Source organism: Rattus norvegicus, chromosome 2 (assembly GCF_036323735.1).
Source record: "Rattus norvegicus strain BN/NHsdMcwi chromosome 2, GRCr8, whole genome shotgun sequence".
NCBI lineage: Eukaryota > Metazoa > Chordata > Mammalia > Rodentia > Muridae > Rattus > Rattus norvegicus.
In genome coordinates, this window is record NC_086020.1 from 248,282,826 (window position 1) to 248,305,965 (window position 23,140).

At 40.4% G+C, this 23,140-nt stretch overlaps 1 protein-coding gene across 3 annotated transcripts in view; it reads left to right on the top strand.

Moving 5' to 3' along the window:
- The first annotated feature begins 338 nt into the window (after positions 1 to 338).
- Negr1 (neuronal growth regulator 1) overlaps positions 339 to 23,140 on the top strand; it is a 732,375-nt gene continuing 709,573 nt past the window's right edge. Inside the window, exon 1 of one of the 3 annotated variants that reach the window (XM_063282428.1) lies at positions 339 to 895. In XM_063282428.1, the coding sequence (XP_063138498.1) occupies positions 738 to 895 (158 nt within the window). In that variant the 5' untranslated portion in view covers positions 339 to 737. The remainder of the gene's footprint in view (positions 896 to 23,140) is intronic. The other 2 variants (XM_039103007.2, NM_021682.2) reach the window with 2 other exon arrangements.

The following is a 23,140-nucleotide window of genomic DNA, read 5'->3' on the forward strand; positions in this document are numbered from 1 at the left end:
CAAAAAAGCCAACTCACTCACAGTCTTGGGCGTCATGATGGCGCCGACCCCAACTTGAGCACTTTAAAGTCGGGGGCCCGGGGAGCTGAAAGAACCGGAGGGCCGGCCTGGCCCCCATGCCCTGACTTCCCAGCCCCGCGGCTCGCAAAGCTCTCTAGCTCGTGCTGTCAAGCCGGACTAGACCTCGGCGTATCCTCAGTCGCCCTAGCTTCCCTGTCCCTCTCCTTCCCTCTTTTTGATGTATCTCTTTCGCTTCTCGGCCCCCCTCCCAGCTTGGTCCTCCATCCCCGGGCGGGGTTGCTACGGAAACGGCCGCTTGGCAACGCGCGCGAGCCCGGGGGCCGCCGGCCGCTGCTGCGCCCCGCGCTGCCTGCGCCGCCTCCCGCGCTCTGCTCGCCGCCTCGCAGGACGGTGTGCGGCCGCCAGGGATTAGCTACGCTCCGGACGCGGCCCGGCGCCCCGAAGGAGGTGGAGCGCGGTGCCAGGGGGCGGGAGGGGAGGGAGGGAAGGCAAGCTGCAGAGAAGCAGAAAGGAGGCGAGGCCGGGGAAAGAGGGAAACTACGCCCGACAACTAGGGAGGGGGCGAGAAAGAGAAGAAACCCACCCACCCACTCAGAAAAAGGAAAAGAGGAAAAAAAATCTCGTGTGGCGCGCCGCCTGGTTATCGGGCAGCCTCGCCAGCAGCAGGGGGTGGGAGCCGACGCTGCCGGAGAGCGAGCAGCCTGGCAGGCACGGACATGGTGCTCCTGGCGCAGGGCGCTTGTTGCTCGAACCAGTGGCTGGCGGCGGTGCTTCTGAGCCTGTGCTCTTGCCTCCCGGCTGGGCAGAGCGTGGACTTCCCCTGGGCGGCCGTGGACAACATGCTGGTGAGGAAAGGTGACACGGCGGTGCTCAGGTAGGGACCGCGCGCCCTCTCCACACTTGCCTCAGTCTGTCTTTCCGTCCCTTTCCCTCTCTGCACCTTGCTTTACTGCGAGCGTGAATCCTGCTGTTGCTCACGAGCAAAAACACCACACCTCAGGCTAGCCACGCATGACCCTTCCCGGGCTCCCGGACCCCGGGGCAGGGGACTGGTTGGATTAGGGAGAGAGGGAAAGCTTTCTAGGCTGCCCGGGGTTAGGGAGTATGGGGTTTGAAGGAGGGGCAGGTGCCACTTTGTAGCTGGGTCTCCGCTCTGCTGCCAGCAGTACTCCAGGAGTCTGACAAGTTTACAGGGCTTGTTTCTGCTTCACTCCGTAAGCGACTTTTCTCAACTGCTGGCTCTGTGCTCCATTTATTTTCCCTCTCACTTGAACAGTAAGATCCAAATATTCCATTCAGCTTTCTCCCCCTCTTGTAGCTATTCTCCTTCCTTGTTTTTCTCTTCCTCCTTCCCCTATCCAGTTTGTCCAACTCCCTCTTCAGTCACCCCATTGCCTCCTGTCTCCTGTTTACCCCTATTCTATTCCTTTTCCACTGTTTTGCCCTCACCTTAGGTCCTGTCATTCCTTATTCCCCGTTTCTCCAGATTTCCCTTTCCACTAATTTTTGTTCCTCACCATAGCCCCGGTCTTCCCCTCCCAGACCCTCATCTGTCTTTAGCTTTGCCTCCCATGCACTTTTCTGTCACACCCACACTGAAGGTCCAGTACCATTTTCAAATCCCATAAATCTCGATTTTATGAGCACACTCCCTCTCAGCTCTTCTGTCCTCTCACACACTGGCACTTCCCTCCTGTAAGGAACACTTCACACTCAGATTCTCCCTCAGTGTTTAAAGGGTGAACTCCACACTCACCACACACGTGAACGCCCCCGCCCCACACACTTCCCTTCCTCTTCTCTCTTTAGTTTTCCCTCTTGTTTTCCTCTATTTTCACTGAGCTGAGCGTGTGGACAGAGTGTTTGTCGTGAAAGGACCCACCCCCCAACCTGTTTTCCCAGAAAGCACACTGCTAAGTGTGCCCAGGGAAGATTTCCTTTCCAATTAGATATAAATTGATGACCAGTAATACTTAAGAGCTAAACAGGGTTCCCTGCCCTGCCTTACTCCTTCACTTCCCATAGAACCACCTACCCCTCCCAACCTGGTTTGCTTTGCCAATCTCCCTGAAAGATCTTCGCTCTCTCCACTGGGTGGTAGTTTGCTTATGAGTACAGATTACATGAAGCCAGTATAATACATGCATGTCTAAGGTGGGGAAGAATGCTTATTTATGATTGAAGCAGGCAACGTTTTAAATTTAATGATGTAGGTTTGAGGTATGACTTAAAGCTTTTTAATTGTTCTTGAGGCCAGTTACACAGATCAGTTCTAATACATGTTAATACCTTGTTTTAAGGACATATTATTTTTTGTTAATTGTCTTGAGAACACAAAAGTAATGGATTTTGCTACAGTATGGTAGAATAACTTTTCATTTTTGACAAAGGCGAGGTGTGCTTTGTCACGGAGCAGATGTGAATTAAACTCCCCTTTATTCACATTATTAGTTTCTTGGTAAGTTTGAACATCAGCTTTAGGTGCAAGCTCGAATTGAAGAAACAGAAATCTGTGTGCATTTGAAGTAGCAAATGGCTAGAGTATGACAAGCGGCACCATTTTCAGCCTGAAGGATTTGATCCCTCACTCACATCCTGGTGAAATACCTTGGCAATTCCTTTCCTAATGAGCAGTTTAATAAGTGTTATGGCCAATTGAAGTATCCGGAGCATGTTCCTACTGTGGTATGTTTCTTGCTTGCTTATAGACTTCAGACCTCATCCTTGTATGACACACTTGAGCTTTATAGCATTTTAGGGAACTCTTGACTCTTGAAACTTCTCAGTGATATTAAGCAATTGTCTACATCTTAAGTACCGTTTTTGTCACTGGAAGCAATTTTATCTGCTTTACTCTTTTCATCAATTTCATAATTCTATATAAATTCTCTAATTATTGAACTTTTTGATCACCCAGGTTTTAGGGACGATTTATGATTTATTTATAGGAGATTGCATGTTCATTAAAACATTGAACATTGCTCTCAGTTCTCTGTGACTTCCTTAGCATCTGGTATTGACTTTGCCCATGGGCTGGTACAGGTGGGCTTGGGAAAGAGCAGATGGTGGCCAACTCAGGGGACATGCTCTCATTAGAAGATATATATATATATGCTATTTTGTTACTCGCTAGAAAAACAAAACTCTACCCTACAAACATGTGCCCCATTCTTATCAAAGAGTGTGAACTAAACACTTAAGAAAACACTTAACAGGTCAATATGACAATTTATTGTCACTTTTTTTTAAAATTATTACAGCACATTCCTTAAAGCATCTTATGGAGAGTAGTGAGATAGCTGTGGGCAGATCTCTCGGAGTGCTAAAGCCTGGGAAATGCAAACATGGCAGTTAGTGATGTAGGTGCTCCAGATTGCTAATGAAGGGCAAAGTCAAAGGTCAGCTGATACACTCCTGTCTCCAAAGTGCCAGGGAGTCGGTTTTTTAAAGAAAAGAATAACAAGCAACTAAAACCTTCCCTTGAGTGGAGCTTGTAACACAAAGGAAACCCTGCCATTTTCCACTGTCTGTCACCTTGTGAATGGTCACCACTGTTTAGCTCACCTAGAGGAAGTACAGTGAGTTACAGGTAATCACCAAGGTTTCAGCTCTTACCCTCTGTCTTTTCAGGCTGCCAGAAAAACACACCCCTCTGAGCCACTCAGTAGAACTGTGTGGACATTCTAGGCAAAGCATTTAATGATACATGTATTCAACAGAGTAATTCTTACATAAACTTTTTATTTCAAAAATACATGAATTTATTTCCAGAATACATCCTAGTTTTAAAAACATCATTTCCCCCATTTGTATCAATATAGAATTTGATGTTCACTAAATTCAACTGCATTATTCTATTTCTAACAAAATGTGTTGATTGGTAAATGGGGAGGTGTACTTTTTCTCCAGTCTTCACTTTGCATTTTGTTGTATGTAGCAGATCTGAGTCATTGTGTCATTTGGTGACAAAGCAGAGGACAATCAAAACAAGGACTTCTTTAGGACCCAGGGCTTCTAGCCCTGAGGAGCAGAAGCAAAGAAATTTACATATAAGTCAGATGACTTTTTGGTGATAACTAAAACATAATCAATTTCTTTGTTCTCACTTTACTGTCAAATATTGTTGGGCAAACAGGTTGAAGATGCCTGTGGTCTTTGTAAACAGTTACAAACATTTGTATCTTCCCCACACCTGCACAGTTCTTTGTTTTGGTCATTCTTTTTCCAGACAGGGTTTCTCTGTCTGTCTTGGAAACTGCTGGTCCTGGAACTCACTTTGTAGACCTGGCTAGCCTCAAACTCAAAGAGATCTGCCTGCCTCTGACTCCTGAGTCCTGGGATGAAAGGAGTATGCCACTATGCCCAGCATCTGTGCAATTCTTAAACATTTCATTTTCAAATCTTTTTTATGATGTTTATTCATTCAGCCATTCTGCATGGATTTTGTAAATTTCCAGCCACTTCCCTGATATTAATTCAAGATAACTTACTCTGTGCTTGTTGTGCTTTTAATTAAAGGAAGGAAGGAGGATAGGGAGGGAGAGAAAGAAAGTCTTCCTTACAAGTGATACATTCTGTTGCTTTAGCAAAAGAACACAGTTATGCATTCTATGGACTGGACTTGAGTATCAGTTACTGGGTAACATGCTGTGTGGCTTTTGGGGAGAAGGGCAGGTGATGCACATTCAGGAGAGTACATGTCTTCACAGAGGATGTTTCTGCTGGAACCATAATCTTGCCAATAGATTTAGAAATGGTACCTTGAGTATTCATTCCTGTAGGCCAACACATTTGCTGTTTTCATTCTACATTAAGTAGTCTGGATTGAAATGCATACTGTTGGTTACAACAAATGATTTATGTATGAGGAAGTGGAATCACCAATAAATAGAAGTCAATTAGATATCCTTAGGGAAGACCATTGGGATGTCTCCTTGTAAGCTGAGTCCCTCCTGTACAGCAAAGTACCATATTCTCCCAGTAAACTGTTCATCAGCACGAAGATCTTCAATTTGTAACATTAAGGTATTATTTGAATGCTCATGTGCTGATTTGATAGACTTCATAAAAGCATATCCAAAGCTCTTAAGGAAGGAAGGTGCCATCCTTGATTTTAATTGTTGACTTGAGCTATCTGTGATATGTCATGTGTGGTGATGTGTCATATGATGTGCTGTCATGTGTGGCAATGTGTCATGTGTGGCAATGTGTCATATGTGGCAAGTGTCATGTGTGGAAGTATGTCATGTATGATTCCATGTATGGTGGTATGTCATGTGTTGGAACATATGTGTGGCAACGTGTCATATGTGGTGATGTGTCATGTATGATGTAATGTGTGGCAGTATGTCATGTGTGGTGATGTGTCATGTGTAGTGTCACGTGTGGCAATGTGTCATGTGTAGCAATGTGTCATGTGTGGCAAGGTATCATGTATGGTGTCATATGTGGTGATATGTCATGTGTGGCAATGTGTCATAGTGGTGATGTGTCATGTATGATGTCATGTGTGGTGATGTGTCATGTGTGGTGATATGTCATATGTTGCAGTATGTCATGTGTGGTGATGTGCCATGTATGGTGATGTGTCATGTGTGACGTCATGTGTGGCAATGCTGAGAACTATTCTATTGCCAGGTATGCTACATGGCATATCAGCTAATAACAATTTATTAATTATAGAACCACAGAGTGCTTTTAAATATGTCTAGATAATTGTTTTGGCCAATCTAATTATATCAGAATAATTCAATGATTCAAAATTTCTTTTGGTTGTGTGATTATTTTGCATATAAGCCTACTAATGAACTTACTTTAAATGTATTTTTCATAATTAAGTTGCTCTTTGGAATAAGAATTAATACTTTATTTTTTAAAAGTTTATCAAAAGTAGTGACAGTGTGGTGTGTGTCAGTGGTCTGTGGCCCTGTATCCCCTCTGGTTCTTTGTGGGTGGGAAGAAGAGGGTGCGATTCCCTAGACTTTGTCCCTTTGCATTCCTTATTTACTATCAGTGGGAAGATGAGATTGAGTGACCAGGGTATTTCTCCGTTTTCCCTCCCCTATGACTCGAGGCTGTCAGAAGAAGTATGTCTGCCTCCACCAGAGGCAGCTTCCTTCTGACCACAGCCACCTATTCCTGCAACTGGGTCTAGTCACTAGGATGCACCAATCTCCTTAGTGTCTGGAGAGTTCCCGTTCCTTTATAATAAATTCCTACTTTACACCACCTCTGCTTTAAATACCTAGGAAGCTAAATTTTGTTTCTAAAACCCTGGCTGGCTTACAATAAACTAACGATATTCTGGGCTTTATTTTTTATATTTCACAACAATAGTAATAATACTAATAATAAACTAATACAATGCTAGGGCTAGGGACTGGAACTAGGGCCTCTTCCATGATGAAATCACTCTGTATAACATACCCTCAACTTGTTTCATGTCAATTATGTTTAAATAAATGATTCTTTCACCCATGGTGTGTGTGTGTGTGTGTGTGTGTGTGTGTGTGTGTGTGTGTGTGTGTATTCTTGAGGGCAACATGCTAAGTCTTTTCCTCTCTCATGAAACTTTGGTATTGGATTACATGTGGTTTCATAGATATACCACATGTTATACATCAACCAATGATAACAAGAACTTGCTTCCAACAAACTGGTAAAATCTAGAATTTTTCCAGCAATGATCACTATCAAACAGGATGTTTCTCTTTCTCTGGTTGTTGTTTTGGTGAAATTAACATGACTGACGAAATTAGGTGATAGATTTTAATATTTAAATTATGTGATAGATTTTAATTAAGTGATAGATTTTAATATTTTAAGGAGATGAAGTTTTTATTCTTCTTTGCTGTATTTAGTTTGGAAAATCATGGAGTTTTAAGCCTTTGGGCTGCTGTTCAGCAGACCCTGGGATCTGGATTTTATGAGGGTAACACAGAGAAAGTGTGAATTAATGAGTCAGTGAAGGAGAAAGTGAGGGACAAGCCCATTTACAATAGTTAGAGAGGCCTTTCAGGATTTAGTAACATACTTTCTTTAATGCTTCTGGATTTTTATGGTGATGGAGAGCCAATGTTCCACCCATTGAATCTGCAAATCAACAGAATTCGTTGTCTTTGTTAATGTCTGCAAAAATTCTTTGTAGTTTGTCATATCCTTATTGGAAAAACTCATTTTTATTTTCTTTTTTACTTTCATTTTTTTCTTTGTGTATTTTTATTAAATTCCTTTTCTTCCTTCAACACTTCCTATATTCTTCTCACCTTTCTAACCCCACATAACTTCATGTTTCTTCTCTCTTTGTATTTAAAATAAGAAAATCCAAACAAAGAAAATCAATGAGACAAAAAAAGTTGCAGAAATAAAATAAAACAAAAGCACACCCAAACCCACGCAGTCCTTTCTGTATGGTTAGCTAGTCCTTGGCATGTGTGGGACCTGTCCTGGTGAGTGGGTGATACACCCATTGTCACTCCACAGAAGAAAACCCATTGTCCCTTATCCATCTGGTATCAGTTGCAAATGGCTTCTTGGTGGTGGGACTTTGTGTCTAGCCTCTCTTCTCACAGCTGGGATTGTTCTGGTTTGAATTTGTGCACGCCATGGCTGTGTTGCCATTGTCTGTGAGTTCCTATGTGCATCAGGCCTGTTGTGTCTGGAAGGCGCTGTTTCCTAGGAGTCATCCATCACCTCTTAGAGTATTTCTGCCTCCTCTTCTCAATAGGTCCCTGAACCTTGAGGAATCGGCTTTGATTAAGACATTCATTTAGGATTGAGTACTCCAAAATCTCCCACACTCACCCAACTCACCAGTTGTGGGTCTCTGTGTTAGTATCATCTACTAAAAGAAGATTTTCTGATGAGGGCTGAGTGAGGCTCTGACTTACAGGTAGAGCAGAATGTCATTAGGAATCCTTTTATTTATTCATTCAGCTGAATATTAGTGTTAGGTTTCCCCCTAGGTCCATGACTTACTCAGGGTCAAGTTCTTGGCCTTGTCAGAAGTTTCAGGTATGAGTTCCATCTGAAGGACTGGGTATTGAGTATAAAGAGTGGTTGGTTACTCTCATAACATCTGCAGTACTTTCGTAACAGACTGTCTTGCAGGATGCTCACTCCAGTAGATCTCAAGGTTTGTAGCTGGGTGATATGATTATATTTCTCCTCCAGCGACATACATAGTACCTTTCAGTACCATGAACACAAGTAAGTAAGAGTGATGGAAGCTTCAATAGTGGTGTGGTTTTCCACAAGACCTTTATCATTAGTTATCCCTCCCTACATTCCTTTTTTTTAACCTGGTCTTCCCATCCCCTCTCCGTTTAATCCTCCATTCTGGTTCATGCTTTCTCTCTTTATAATGTAAATTTCACTGTCCCTTTCCTTAGAATATCTGTCATCCTCACTGTTTCTTTATTAGCTACCTAAACTATGTGGTTATTCAGATTGAAACACTCATATCTAAATCTTAAAAGCTAAAACAATTCTGAGTCATAAAAGTGTCCCGGATACTGAGTTGTACTCCAGAGCTGTAACAATAAAGACATCATGGTGTTGGCATAAATCAGACCTGTTGGTCAGTGGAACAGATATGAAGAAACATATACAAATCTACACACACATAAAGATACCTGATTTTTCAATAAAGAAGCCAGAAATACACTGGGAAAAGGACAGCATCATCAACAAATGATGCTGGCCAAACTAGGTGGCAGAATATAGAAGAATGCAAATGTATCCATACTTATACCCTGCACAAATCTCAACTCCAACTGGATCGAGGACATCAACACGAATCTGAATACCTCCTGAATTTTACAGAAGAGAAAATTAGGAAAAGTCTGGAACTCGTTGGCACAGGGAAGGGGTTCTCTGAGCAGGAGACCAAGAGCACAGGCACAAAGAAACAACAAATAACAAATGTGACCTTGTGAAATTGAGCAACATCAGCATGGCAAAGGATGACATTATTGAAACATTATTTAGCAACTACCCATCAGAGAGAGGATTAGTATTTAGGATATATAAAGAACTAAGAAACTGAACATCCACATATGAAGTACCCAATTAAAAAGCAAGGTATAAAACTAAGCAGAGTTTAAGAAAGAAAGAAAGAATGAATGAAAGAAAGAAAGAAAGAAAAAAGAAAAAAGAAAAAAGAAAGAAAGAGAAATTCAAGTGGCAGAGAAGAAACTTCAACATCCTTAACCATTAGGGAAATGCAAATCAAAACTACTTTGAGAATTCATCTTGCACCAGTCAGAATGCCCAAGATCAATAAATCAAGCTCATGCAGGTGAAGATGTAGGATAAAGGGAAGGGGGGAATGCATCCATTGCTGGAAGGAAAGCATACATGTACAACCACTATGGAAACCATGTGTGGTTCATCAGAAAGATGAGAATTAGTCTACTTCAACATCCAGCTATACCACCCTTAAAGCTATACCCAAATGATGCTTTGCCCCACACCAGAGACATTTCATTTATCATGTTCATTGATGATGTATTTATGATAGCCAGAAACTGGGAAAAGACTAGATGTCCATCAACTGAAGAATTGGTAATGAAAGCATGGTTTATTTACAAAATGGAATATTTTCTAGCTGTTAAGAAACATGAAATTTGGGGCTAGAGAGATGGCTCAGTGGCTAAGAGCACCACTGCTTTTTCAGAGGTCCTGAATTCAATTCCCAGCAACCACATGGTGGCTCCCAACAATCTGTAATGGAATCTGATGCCCTTTTCTGGTGTGTATAAAGACAGCATGTATGCATAGTGTACTCACATACATAAAATAAATAAATCTTTAAAATGAAAAAAAACCAACCCAAAACCAAAATAAAAAATGAAATTCACAGCTAAATGGATGAAACTAGAAAAAATGATCCTGAATGAGGTAAGCCAGGCCCAGAAAAACAAATTTTGCAATTTTCTCTTATAAGCTGATTTAGCTTTTAACATTCAGAATCCTTAAAATAATCTATTGTTATCAGTTATTAGAGTTTGTACATGTTTTGGTCATATTCACTTCTATTCTACATCTCTTCTTAAATCCACCCTTCTTCCAGAGACACCCAACTTTGCGTCTTTTGTCCTTTTTCTCAAACCATCAAGAGCAGTTTATGCTGCCAAAATATTCCTATCTTACTATCCTTGTTATCTTCCACCAGGGCATGGTTAGCTTACTAGGGGCTGCACTCTTAGAGAGCACTGACTCCCTTTCCCCTGAATGCTAAGAAGTCCCAATGACTCTCAGGGGTGGCACTGTGTGCTCAATCAGACTTGGTCTGATTAAGGCTTGCACTGCATTCTGTGTAAGCAATATGAGATCATATATGCAGTTGCCTTGCCGTCATTTCTTTTTCTTACATTTTCTCCCCTTTTTCTGCCATGATCTCCGACCCTTTTGGAGGAGGATTATATATGTTCCACATACATACAAAACTGTACATTTTATAACATCTTATTCTTGGTCAGTTGTTGGTTAGCCTATTGCAAATGGAAACTTCTCTGATGAGAGTTGAGATGTGCACTGGTCTGTGAGTGTAATAATTACCGGTTAGGAGTTGGTTTGATACTATGCCCGTTAAGCAAAATAATAGTAGCAGATTCTCCCCTAAGACCTAGGACCTGTCTAGTCACAGGTTCTTGCCTTAGTAATGATCACAGGTATGGGTTTCATGTTGAGGAGTGAGCCTTAAGTCATTCAATAAGAAAGTGACTGGTTTTGTCCAATGTCTTATGCCTCTGTTGCTCCAATGGCAAGTCTTTCTGTGCTAGTCATGACTAGAGAGGCCGGCTTCACAGCCAGTTGACAGATAATTCTTTGTCTCTCCTGTAGCATATAGACCACCTTCCAGAAATAGCTTCAAATTACAAGGAAAAAAATGTGCTAGTGGTCTGTGAAGAAAAGTGAGTGAAATTGCTTGCCATATATTTCAGATTGAATGGCCAGTGTAAGATACATAAGACATTCTACATAATAACAAAATCATTTTATTAAACTTGACCGTCTTATTTTTGTATTGACATATGTATGTGCTGGCAAGAATTAACATGTATTTTCTAAGGTGAGGCAGAAAAAAATCTTAAATTATAAAGTTCTAGCTGCTTACATTTTAAGCTGAGGCTCTAATCTTGAAGAAGACCCATGGTTTCAAGTGACCAAGGAGGCATCACTATCCTCAACACACTGCAGAGATAAGAACTCTCTTGACACACACGCACCACACAGCCAGCCAGAAATCTTCACAGTCGTGCCTTATTTTTTTTAAGTTTACAGTTACTTTATTATTACCAACATCGACAACTATTATGTTATTTTTTAATTCAGCGCCTACTCTTCCTTCTCCGCAAGGCAACAGTGAAATGAAATTAGTGGATGTAGCATGAAATAAAAATAGGAATCCCATGCTACCGCTGGCAAGGCACCTGTGGGCAGACTGGCTGACCTGTTCTCATCTCAGCAGACTCTCTGCCCCCTGGCTATGAAAACTCTCCACCTGGCTCACTAAGTTCCCATGATGGGTCGCTATACCAACCCCACGCTCCCAAATTCCAACGGCTTTTGGGGGTGCACTTCTCGAAAACCCGCTATTTCTCTCTGGAACCCGGTTGAGTCACCGCGTGAAGGAAAGCACCACACAACCTTAGTTTAGGATAAACAGGTAACACAATCACTGGGCACAGCAACTAGCATCCTAATTTGCAAGCCATTCTAAGTTATAAGTCCTTCGGAAGCAGATCCCAACAGATCCGCCACCTGAATGGGGGCCTCTGCTTCCTACATTTTGGTTACCAGGATGTCGCCCATCCAAAAGGAAGTCACTTTCTCCTGCCTCCCTTCTTCCTCTCTCCGACCAGGAAGTCCCGCCTAGTGATTGTTCCCCTGAAACCTTTATTCATTGTTCTGCCACACGTGGACACAACAGAAATAGAGAACATTGGCTATTGCAATAGATGTCTAGTTCTCAGTTATGAAAAGTAGCTGTGCACAAGTCCCTCCCCACTCCCGGGCCCCAAGACCAGCATTTGTACTACCCTAGCTATTTCCCAAAGGCAGTGATAGGCGATGATAGGGCTTTAGTGTGGTCCACAAGCTTTCCATATGATGCCAAGGGGTTATCTATCAGCATTGGGCTTTCCAGTCCACGTCAAGTTGTGCATCCTGACAGAGAACCTTTGATGTTCTCCAGCATCCAGCTGGCAAGGGAATTGGTCTTAATCACTTTCTCTGAAAGCCGGAGAGAGTGAAGAAGGGACTTGGCAGTGTTGGTAACATTAAGTGTTGTGCTTTTGAACGGATGCCAACGCATTGTACTTTCCAAATAGCTAGTAAATTTGCTCAATTTAAGGGAGGGTTTTTTTTTAACCCCTTTCAGTCCAGAACTAAATTGATCTTTATGGAATTTCACTAAGTCTTCAGATATATGTTCCGTTGTTGAGATGTGGGTTTTTATGTTTTTCAACTTTGTATATTGGGTTTTAAGAAAACGTTTAGTTGTAGACACTGCTTTGAACCGTTTATAGATTCTGGTTCACTACAACTTCATGGGAAAGGTCCCTGTCTCAGAAAACCCTTTATATTTGTGCTGCAGTGTTGAATTTAATCATAGTGAAAAGGCTTAAAAGATATTATTTAGAACTCTATAAATAGCTTATTTTCCAAAGAACTGTCATAGTAATTGAAGGCTAGCCTGGTCCTCATGTACATATTATCTCCTTTAACCAATTTTCTCTCTTGGCAGCCGCCTCAGCAAAGTGAAAATAGAAAAACTCTCTTCAATCTGTGTCTTCCTTCTTGTTCCACTGTGAACTCTAATCCAAGAACTGTTAGGACAAGTCAAGTGGTCTTGGTGGAATAGTGTGAGGTCTTGAATTTGCTTCAAAGCACCAGGGCTAAAGAAAGGACCTGGCGTACTGGAGGAGGTAAAATGAATTTGACCTTGAATTGCAACACCTGAGCTGGTGTTGACTTCACATTTGTCTGTCAGGACAGTTTTCTGATTTCTGTAAATGTTTAAGGCTTTCTAGCTCATCTTTCTAAAGCAAGGTCATACATGATGCTTATTGTAAATAAAAGAGCTCCATAAAATAGCCTGTCAGAGAATACTCCTCCTGGGGGATATTAGGAACACAGCTCTTTGATTTCATAGACACAAAATTCTTAACAGGGAAACATATTTGACTTGTGTAGACTCTTGTTAGAAATTAATTTGAATAATTGATCATTTGTTTAAAGTTGGTAGCCACTGCTGCTAAACACAGTTTTTGTTCGATTGCACATATCTGAGGTATGTGTACAGTGTGAAGAAATGGGAGAAATAAATGAAATGGGAAAATGAAAATACAGTTTGTATTGTAATTGACTTAAAATCATACCAATTAAAACTTAGGTCGTTTGGAATGACATAAAAGGAATGAATTCAGCAAATACTGGATATTCTCCTGTCTCCATCCTCCAACTTTGATAAACTGGGGTTTGTGTTACAAATTACATTTACGGGTTCATGTGTTTGGTTAGGCACATGTCTTTCTTTTGAGGTGTACATCTGCTTACATTTATTTTAAACATATTTTGCTTTTGGAATGTGATCAGTCGCTACTTTGCATAGGTATGTATTTACAAAGGGGACAATGTACATTAATATTTTTAAATTTTTGAGATTTATTTATTTGGGTATTTTGCATGCATGTGTGTCTGTGCACTGTGTGCAGTGACCACAGTGTCCAGAAGAGGGCACCAGATTTCTTTGGAAGTGGAGTTATTGATAGTTGTGAACCTGGGAATCAAACCTGGGTCCTCTGCAAGAGGAGTCAGCGCTCTTAACCAATGATGTACTTCTCCACACCTGTGTATGAATATTTAAATAATAGGATGTTTCTTTAACAGATTCCGTTAACCAATTTTGCTTATGCATATTAGCTACTGTTTAGAAAACTTGAACACATCCTCACAAAAGCATCCACTCTTGACAGTGTGGAGAAATACCATGGAGATGCTGGTATCCTTTCTTGACTTATTCTGTGGGAAGCAATTGCTCAAGCCTGGGCTTCACGTTTAGCCTGTGCATCTTCAGAATCTGTGTTCAGCTTTTGAGGGAGAAACAGCCACTCTTGATGTAGGTGCCAGCAAAGTTCTAATTCTGGTAGAAGTCACAACTGCATCATTGTGAAAAGCATCTCATCGGGTGAAACACTGGAGTTTACAACATATGAGAAGGTAAAACAACATCTGGGATCTGAAAACCTGACATGTACCATGTGAATACTAGTTTGCAAAGTTCTATGTCCAGCTGCGGTGGTCAATGAATAACATCATCAAACAGACATGCCTTTTCTAGGAGCCAGTGAAAGAAACATTTAAACTGATGACTGAAACTTGGTATTTCTGATTGTATTACATTGGAGACATGTATCACATACTGTATTTCCATGACAACCTACTCCAGACCACATGGCATCCAAAAGGTGCACAATGTGGTGGTGTTTGCTACCTTGCGCGGCCAAGGTGCTGTGGGTTCAAAGTCCTGTTCTAAAAAATCTCAAATTACTTGAGAACATTATCAGTCTACTCAAGTTCAACCCCAGACCCTTTTTTTTCCTGCATTCGTGAATTCCTCCATTTTATGTTGATTCTCTCATTTGAACATGGTGGTGGATGGGTATGCAGAGCTAAAAAGTTGGAAACCCTCATCAGAATCACAAATCACTGTATCTCATATATATGTGTACATATATACATATGTATGTGTGTATATATATATATGAGAAATGTATATGTGGTATATATTATATAATGTATATAATATATTACATATATGTATACATACATCATATATATCATATATATATGTATGATATATATACACACTCATCCGGGAATCATTTTGCACCCATTTAATGCTTCTTTTGTAGGCCAAATGTTCTTTTAGGCCTTCATTCCCCCATATCCAACATTTCTATGAACTGACCCTAGAATCTGCAGAGAGAATAATCAGTCATTTTATCTCAGGTGTGATGAATTTGCTTTGTGATAACTCATGAGGCTCTCCCTTGCTGGTGAGAAGGACAGAGGTCTTGGAACATGTGACCTCACACAGTCCTATTTCATTTAGGGCTCAATTTGTTCCGTATCTGGGAGGTTATCGCTCCTCATGCCCTGCTGTTAACTCTTCTCCGCAGACTCCACACACATTGGCCTTCAGTCTGTGAACTTCTCTGAATGTCCGTGAAGAGTTTATTTTCATCCTCATTATTTCTTCTGTTGGCACCGGCGCCTTCTGCCAGTGCGACATGCTTCTTCTAAAGCCCCGTGCTTAACCAGTCCACATATGAGTCAGATTTCATAGATTCCACCTCATACTTCCTTGAACTATCAAGCAAATGCACTTGCAGTTCTTGTGTAAGCAGTAGATCACTGAACTAGCAAACACCTCTGTAGTTGGTGAGGTGAGTTTCTAACTTTTCTGAGAAGTCTCTTCATATTTAGGGCCCGTGCTCACATGGTTTCTGACAGACAGTGCTAAGCTCTCTTATCTATGGACTTTTAAACAACAGTGGACGTTTAATTCTGATAGTGTTATTCTGCAGCGCCAGTTCCTGTTCCTGTTTTCATGCTACTACATCCACTTTCTTCCTTTGTTTCAAATCACTGATTCAGTGAATTCATTTTGTTCTTAAAAACAGCTATCTCTTTTGTTTTAAACAAAATCCCCTTTTTTCATTTTTGTTGGGTAATTTATTTGTTTACATTTCAAATGTTATCCCCCTTTCCAGTTTCCCCTTCACAAGCCTCCTATCCCCTCTCCGCTGCCTCTATGAGGGTGCTTTTCCACTCCATACCCACTCCTGCCTCAGAGCTCTAACATTCCCCTACCCTGGGTCATCGAGCCTCCACATGGCCATGGGGATCCCCTTCCAGTGATGCCCGACAAGGCCATCCTCTGCTACACATCCAGCTGGAACCATGGGTCCCCCCATGTATACTCTTTTCTTGATGGTTTGGGAGCTTTGGGGGGTGTCTGGTTGGTTGATATTGTTGTTCTTCCTATGGGGTTGCAAACTCCTTCTGCTCCTTCAGTCCTTGCCCTAAATTCTCCATTGAGGTCCCTGCTCTTAGTCTGATGGTTGGCTGCCTGAATCTGCATCTGTATTGCTCAAGCTCTGGCAGAGTCTCTCAGGGGCCAGCAATACCAGGCTCCTGTTAGTAAGCACTTGGCATCAGCAATCGTGTCTGGGTTTGGTGTCTGCAAACGGGACAGTCTCTGGATGGCCTTTATTTCAGTCTCTCAGATGTTATTTTACTAATAAATACTCCAGAACCAGATATGGGGTGAAAGTCTGCTAGCTCAGAGAGCCAGAGAAAGCACTCAGCTGACCCTCGTCCTCAGCTGACTTCCAAAGAGGAAGCTCTCCTTCTATGCTATCTCAAAAAAAAAAAAAAAAAAAAACCAAAAAACAAAAAAACCCTCTAAAGGACTGCTCCTCCCTCCTTCTCTGTGTGTCTCTCTGTCCTCCTGACTCCCTCTCACTGTTTTTGTTCCATATTCACTCCCTGTGTACTGCTCGCTTGTTTCACCTCTTGACTTACGGTGGACTTAACAATAAAGAGAAACCTCTTGGATTAAAGGTGTGTGCTAGGACTGAGCCACACTATAACTGAAAACAGGTTTTTTCCCCTAGTAAGTAGCACAATTTCTGGGTTTACAGTGTGATCAAATAATCCTCCAACCTCTTTATGCACTGTTGAGACAGGACCCTTAAAAACATTTCTTTGAGTTGCATCTTTAATGTCTTGAAAAATGGTTTTCGTTTCCCTTCCCTCTTACTTCACTGTCAAGTGGGTTAATGATAGTCTCTCACCTATATATTATGAAAATTAAAATCTTAAACATTTACAAATGCCCCAGCATCATACCTGGCTCCAAATAAGCAATACATACATGTTGACCATCGTAATTTTAAGAAATAAGCCCTTAATGGTATTAATGTAACTGACAGCACTCAGAACTCAGATTTGGGTCCTGTCATCCTTCTGTGCTCTGCACAGTGGTAAAGAAGGCCATACATTGATAACCTCTACCCCACAATTAGTCTGTAAGTGGTTTTAGATACAGGTGGTCAATGGCAGTGCAATAGAATTAGATGGCTAGTTCTAGAAGTCACGGGTCTTAAACTGCACTCTTCTGTCCAGTGACAGTTCTACGCCTATGGTTCAGTGGGTTCCCATGGTATACGGCACCATCCGGTTGGTAGTCTGATGACAGCTCTTAAACGCATGGCTTAGCTTTATCTGCAGAGGTTGCAGGCATGCACTACAGGCCTTGACCTACTGCAAACAAACCTAAGCAGACTTGCGATGCATACTCGTGTTCGATAAGGACATTTTAAATGTGTCGTTATCGATTCTCATTGTTTTTATGCAGAGTGCACACGCGCCCACATCTCTGGATAATTCTGGTATTCTGCTGGTCACGCGCCATCCCTTTGAAGGGATGGGGCATACCTTCTTTTTAAATTTCCTTCCAATGTAAAAGAAATTGTGAGTGACAATGTCATTACAGGGACACAGCAACAGGGATCAAAGTTGTCCTTGTCAAAGATGACCTCAAGAACTAGCAGTGCACTGCCTACATATATTACATGTGAGCCTTCTCAGCGTTTGATAAAATTACATCTTTTGTTTTGGTTTGTTTGATTGGTTTTGAAGTTATATCTGTCTGTATAACCCAGGCCAGCCTTACTTTTGATACTCTGGCTTCAGCCTTCCAAGTGTTGGAATTGCTTATTTGTGTGTGTGCCATTATTTCTGGCTAGTTCAGTAATAAATCGCATACACACACACATATATATGTATATGTATATGTATATAATTTTTGAGTAGAGGGTCTTAAAATGTAACCTATAGGACCTGTAGGGAGGGATATGTAAGTTCATATGTGAGAGGACTGATCGAATGCATTTTATAAGGAAGAATTAGCATGAATAATGTGGAATACAGTGGTCTTACGATGTGTAATTTCTATAGCCTAATAAAATTACTTTCAAATTCATAATATTCAAAAGACATCTCATTGTAAGTTTTCCAAAAATTTTGCGAGTTTCTGATTGGCATCTTAATCCTAAGTGTTTTAGCAGTTTGAGAAACAAAAATGTCTCTAGTTTGGGTTCAAAGACAAAGACCACTTTCGCTTGGGGCCTGCAGTACACACTGCTCTTCCCTGAGACAGTCAGCAAACAGTCTTGTGATTGATTGCTTTGAATTTCCTTGAACGTTTGAACCACCTTAACCCCTGACTTCTTGTTGAACAGCAAGCGGTAACATGCTGCAGGATGGAAATTAATTCTTAGTTGTCCAATTAAAACTGGCATTTGCATCTCAAGCACTTCCCTTAGAGGAAAATACAAGGGAGGAAGTTGGATGTGTTCGAAGATTAAGTGGAAATGCACATTATAACCACAAAACTAATTAAAATTAAAGAATGACAAAACTCTCTTCTTAATGAAAGATCCAATTTGTTATCTATTTAAAATTATCTTCATTTGGTATCAGCAAGTATACTGGTGGTCAAACAGGCATGCAGCTCCTCAAAGTCCTGCATAATTTGAACAAATGATTGTGAGAGATTCTAGAGGGAGTAGAGTTGAAAAAAAAACAACATACAAATACATATTAATTTATGGCACTAATATAAATGTTTCATTTACAAGGAAGTGGTGGTGTGTGGGCATACATGTGTACATGTTTGTTGGACCATGATTTCATGAAGAAGTAAAAACTGAATAATCATTTAAAATTGTTCAGCATGGTAGTTTATAATAAACTCTACATTTTGGTGTCATGATTTATTTTTATTTACAGTTTTGATAATTACACACATTACTACCATACTTGCTTCATTCCTCCCTCCAAATACTCCCACTCTTTCCCCACTTCCTCTCACGTTACTCACCTCTTGTTTAATTGGTATTGGTGCACAGATATGTCTCTGTGTTCACATATCAAGGTTCTACCTCTAAGTGCAACAGGCAGTTAATTGTCGCCGAGAGATGGAGATACAGTTTCCTTGTATTATTTAAAATTACATGTTTGTGTGTTTGTGTGTGAGTATAGGCACGTGATTTGAGGTTTCGAGCGAGGTCAAAAGAAGGTGTCAGTTCCTCTGCAGCTGGAGTTGCAGGGCATTGTGGGTACTAGACGTCAATGCTGGGAACCAAACCCTTCTCTTTGGGAGGTGCAGGAAGCACTCTTAACTGCTAAACTATATCCCCAACCCTAACTTTACATTCAATGTACAAACCTTATGAAGAGCAGACATGGATACAATGCTGTTCACTGGCTGAAGGAAAACTGACCTTTTGACAATTCGACAATTTTTTTTGTAAGAGAATTTTGTTAAGAAATAAATTATTGAAATTTAAATGATTATAATTGAGAAAGCATTATAATTGTCAAAGTTTTATGAGTATGAGTAGGACCCAAGTTATAATTAAAATAAATTGGTGTAAGCGTGTTCTGCACACTCGTAATGATACCACAGTGCAATTCAGTAGATTATCCAATTAATGGATGCTATGTAAATTGTGATGACTATTTAGTTAATCTATATATTTTATTCTGAAAAATTAACATATAGTTTAGGATAATGACTGGCGAAAGGAGCACAATCGTTAAAATATTCTTGGTCCCTCTCAACTTTAATTTTCTTCTTGATGGCCTTTCAAATGAAGATGTCAGTACATGATCTGGCATGTGCCTCATTGTGAATTTGAAACCCTAGCAGGTCCTTCATGCTTTTCCACTTTTAAGGTTATATGTTTATGCTGTCTTACTTAAGTATCACGGGAGGCTCACAGTAAAGCGCAACAAGGTTTTCCCAAAGAGGAAATGCACAGTTCGATGGTCAAAGCCCTTCTTGCTTATTAACAACAGAAAGTCTGTGTGTGACAGACTCAAGAACTTCACCCATTGCTCCCATATGTCGCCTCCTTCTTCTCACTGTTCCTCCATCCTCCCTTCAACCACAGTCTTCTGTTTCCACACCATACATATTTATGTGTGTGAGATGTATGTGAGTGTGTGTATACGTGAATGTGTATATATGTGAGTATATATCTACATGTGGGTGTGTGTATGTGTGTGTAAAAGTGTGTGTGAGTGTGTATATATTTGTGTGAAAGTGTGTGAGTGTGAATATGAGTATGTGTGAGTATTGTGCATACGTGACTGTATGTGGATATGCATGTGTGAAAGTGTGTGTATTTGAATGTATGTTTATGAGTGTGTGAAAGTGTGTGTATTTGATTGTATGTTTATGAGTGTGTGAAAGTGTGTGAATATGTGTGAATGTGTGTGATTGTGTGTGAAAGTGTGAGTGTGTTTAAGTGTGGACGTGAGCATGTGGTTGTGTATGTGCAGTTATTCTACATGTGAGTGAAAGTGATGTAACCCTCACACATTTTTCTTCCTAATTTTCCTCTCTTTCTCCATTTAGACCCCAATTCCTTCCCTTATACCACTCAACTTTCATGATGCATGTAGACATAAGTAGGTAGATAGATAGGTGTGTAGAGAGTTGACCTACAAGCGATACATATAACACAGGATCTCTCAGAATTTCAGTTACCTTTGTTATGCTGATTTCCATTTCTGTCCATTTCTTGCAAATAACATAGATTTATTATTCTTTACAGCTAGATAGAACTCCATTTTAGGTACAGGACCATTCTTCAGTTGAAGGATGCTTAGAAATTTTCTATCTGCATGGCACTAATCTTTCTGTATGATATCAATACAGAACAAAGCAAACAAGACAAACAAGAACCAATGATGTCTTGAGAACCACCCTGTTTGATCCACTCTTTTCTGTCTTCTATTAATAATTCCGATGATGCCTATAGCATTCAAGTAACCCTCGATTTAGTGGGCCCTTGACCACCTGCTTCTGTGATTAAAATGCTAAAACTGGCAAAACCCATAGACATTGGAGCATGATGAAAAAGATGTGTCTGCAAAAATAAGGCGTAATGCCTTGAAGGTGTGCAGCGAAAGCATTTGATACAGATATCTGAGTAGACTGGATGTAGTGACCAGAACATTCCAGGGAACAATTACAGTCTAGTTGCCTTCTGAACTTGGAACTTTTAAAACCCCACTTGTCAGTTCATTTTGCAGAATAGAAGTTGAAATCCTTAATATCATTTCCTTAATATCATTAATTTTTTGAGAACTTCATATTTGAGTATTAGATTTGCACCATTCCAATGCCTGCCTGTCTTCCTTCCTTCCTTCCTTCCTTCCTTCCTTCCTTCCTTCCTTCCTACCTTCCTTCCTTCCTTCCTTCCCTCCTTCCTTTTTTCCACTATTGCTGTTTTTTTTACTAACCTACTAATCTAGAATTGTTGATCACACACACACACACACACACACACACACACACACAAACATACACACAACACATTCAGTGTTGCAAATCTGTACTACCTGTGTTTAAAGTTAATGATTCAGGATTGGATCGCCCAGCAAGTCCTGAACCCTCTCCATGGCCATTATGAACCTGTAAAGCATGGAGGAAAGTGTCCACAGTGAAAGAACAACTGTCATGTGGGATTTTCCACAGTGCAAGGAAGACAGTGCAGGATTTCACCCAGTCTTATTTACTAACAGAAGATACTGCAAAGTCTTTTACACCTGGCATGTGAACATGCATTTACACATTTATGTGAAAATTATATATTTATAGTCTGGGCTATCTACTTCTGACTATTTTCAATAACTGTCCTACTAGATCATCTAATCTTTCAAAATGTACATTAAAAGCATATGTTGTGGCGATAACTTTAGATATTGTTATATTCAAATGATTCTCCCTAAATAAATATCACATTCATGAAGAGTAATTAAAATGTCCTTTTATAATTGAGAGCGACAATGAATAAGGGAGACTGCATGCTCTTTGGGGAAGGTGATAGTCAGAGTTTATTAATTGTAATAATTAATATTCTTGAGCACAAAGCATATAGATGAGTTATAGAGGATCACTGGAAATCAAGAAGAGACAAGCATGTTAAAAGTCTTGTCCTCAGAGAGTGCATGTGGTACTGGGTGAACTGACAGGGACAGGAACAAAAGATTTACTGGATACAAGGCTGATAACAAGGATTCAGAGAACACAAGGCTGATAGCAAAGAAGACAGGAGTGATCAGCCTCTTGTTTAGCCTCATACTCGATGCTGCAAAAGAACCCAGTAAGACCCAACACAGGAGAGGCTGAGTCACACATGTGACCCAGCACTGGCAGGAGGGTCAAGATTTCTAGGTCAGCCTGGGTCATGTGATGACCCTGGCTTAGTAACATCAGTGGCTTTACTATGTAGTCCAGCCAGTCTCAGCCAGGGAGGTTACAGCAATGACCCACTGCTTGGCCCTTCCTGCTGCTTAGATCACTACAGAGACAAACATGCCTTGCAAAGGCATGATTTGATGCCTGTTGCATGGTTGGTGACTAGTGAAGTTTTGTTGGGAGAAAAAAATAAATAAATTTCAAAAAAGAAAATGTTTAATTAAATGTAGGACTTTCCCACATTTAATATGATATTGAATATTCATTTTTGCCTAATATAACTGAATTAACACATAGTTTTAGCAAACACATTTTGTGTTGGATTTTTATCTTAGATTATATCTTCAATAGTCTTAAGATAGAGAAATATGATTGTATATTTGAACACTTGTGTATAATTTTTGAATTTAAAACCATGAAATTGAAATTTTTATAATCCAAATTCTAGGATTCTCAGTGTGTGTGCTCTGAAGTTCCTAGTAAATTTTATTGAACATGGATGCAAATGCCTAGAAGGGTATGAATGTATGAATTTCCTTGTTCTAACCTGAGGCTAGCCGATTCTTTTTGTCTTCTCTTTATTTGCAGATTATAAACACTCCTGTTGATTTTTCACATTGGTAATATAAATGAACTGTATCTTTTTACGTAATGTATACTAATATAAATTATATAACCTATATAATTTAAATTATGTAACTTCATCTTATGGTTCTTTCTTAAGTCTGTCAGAAGGTTTATATCAACATGCCCAGACATTTTATGTTTAAA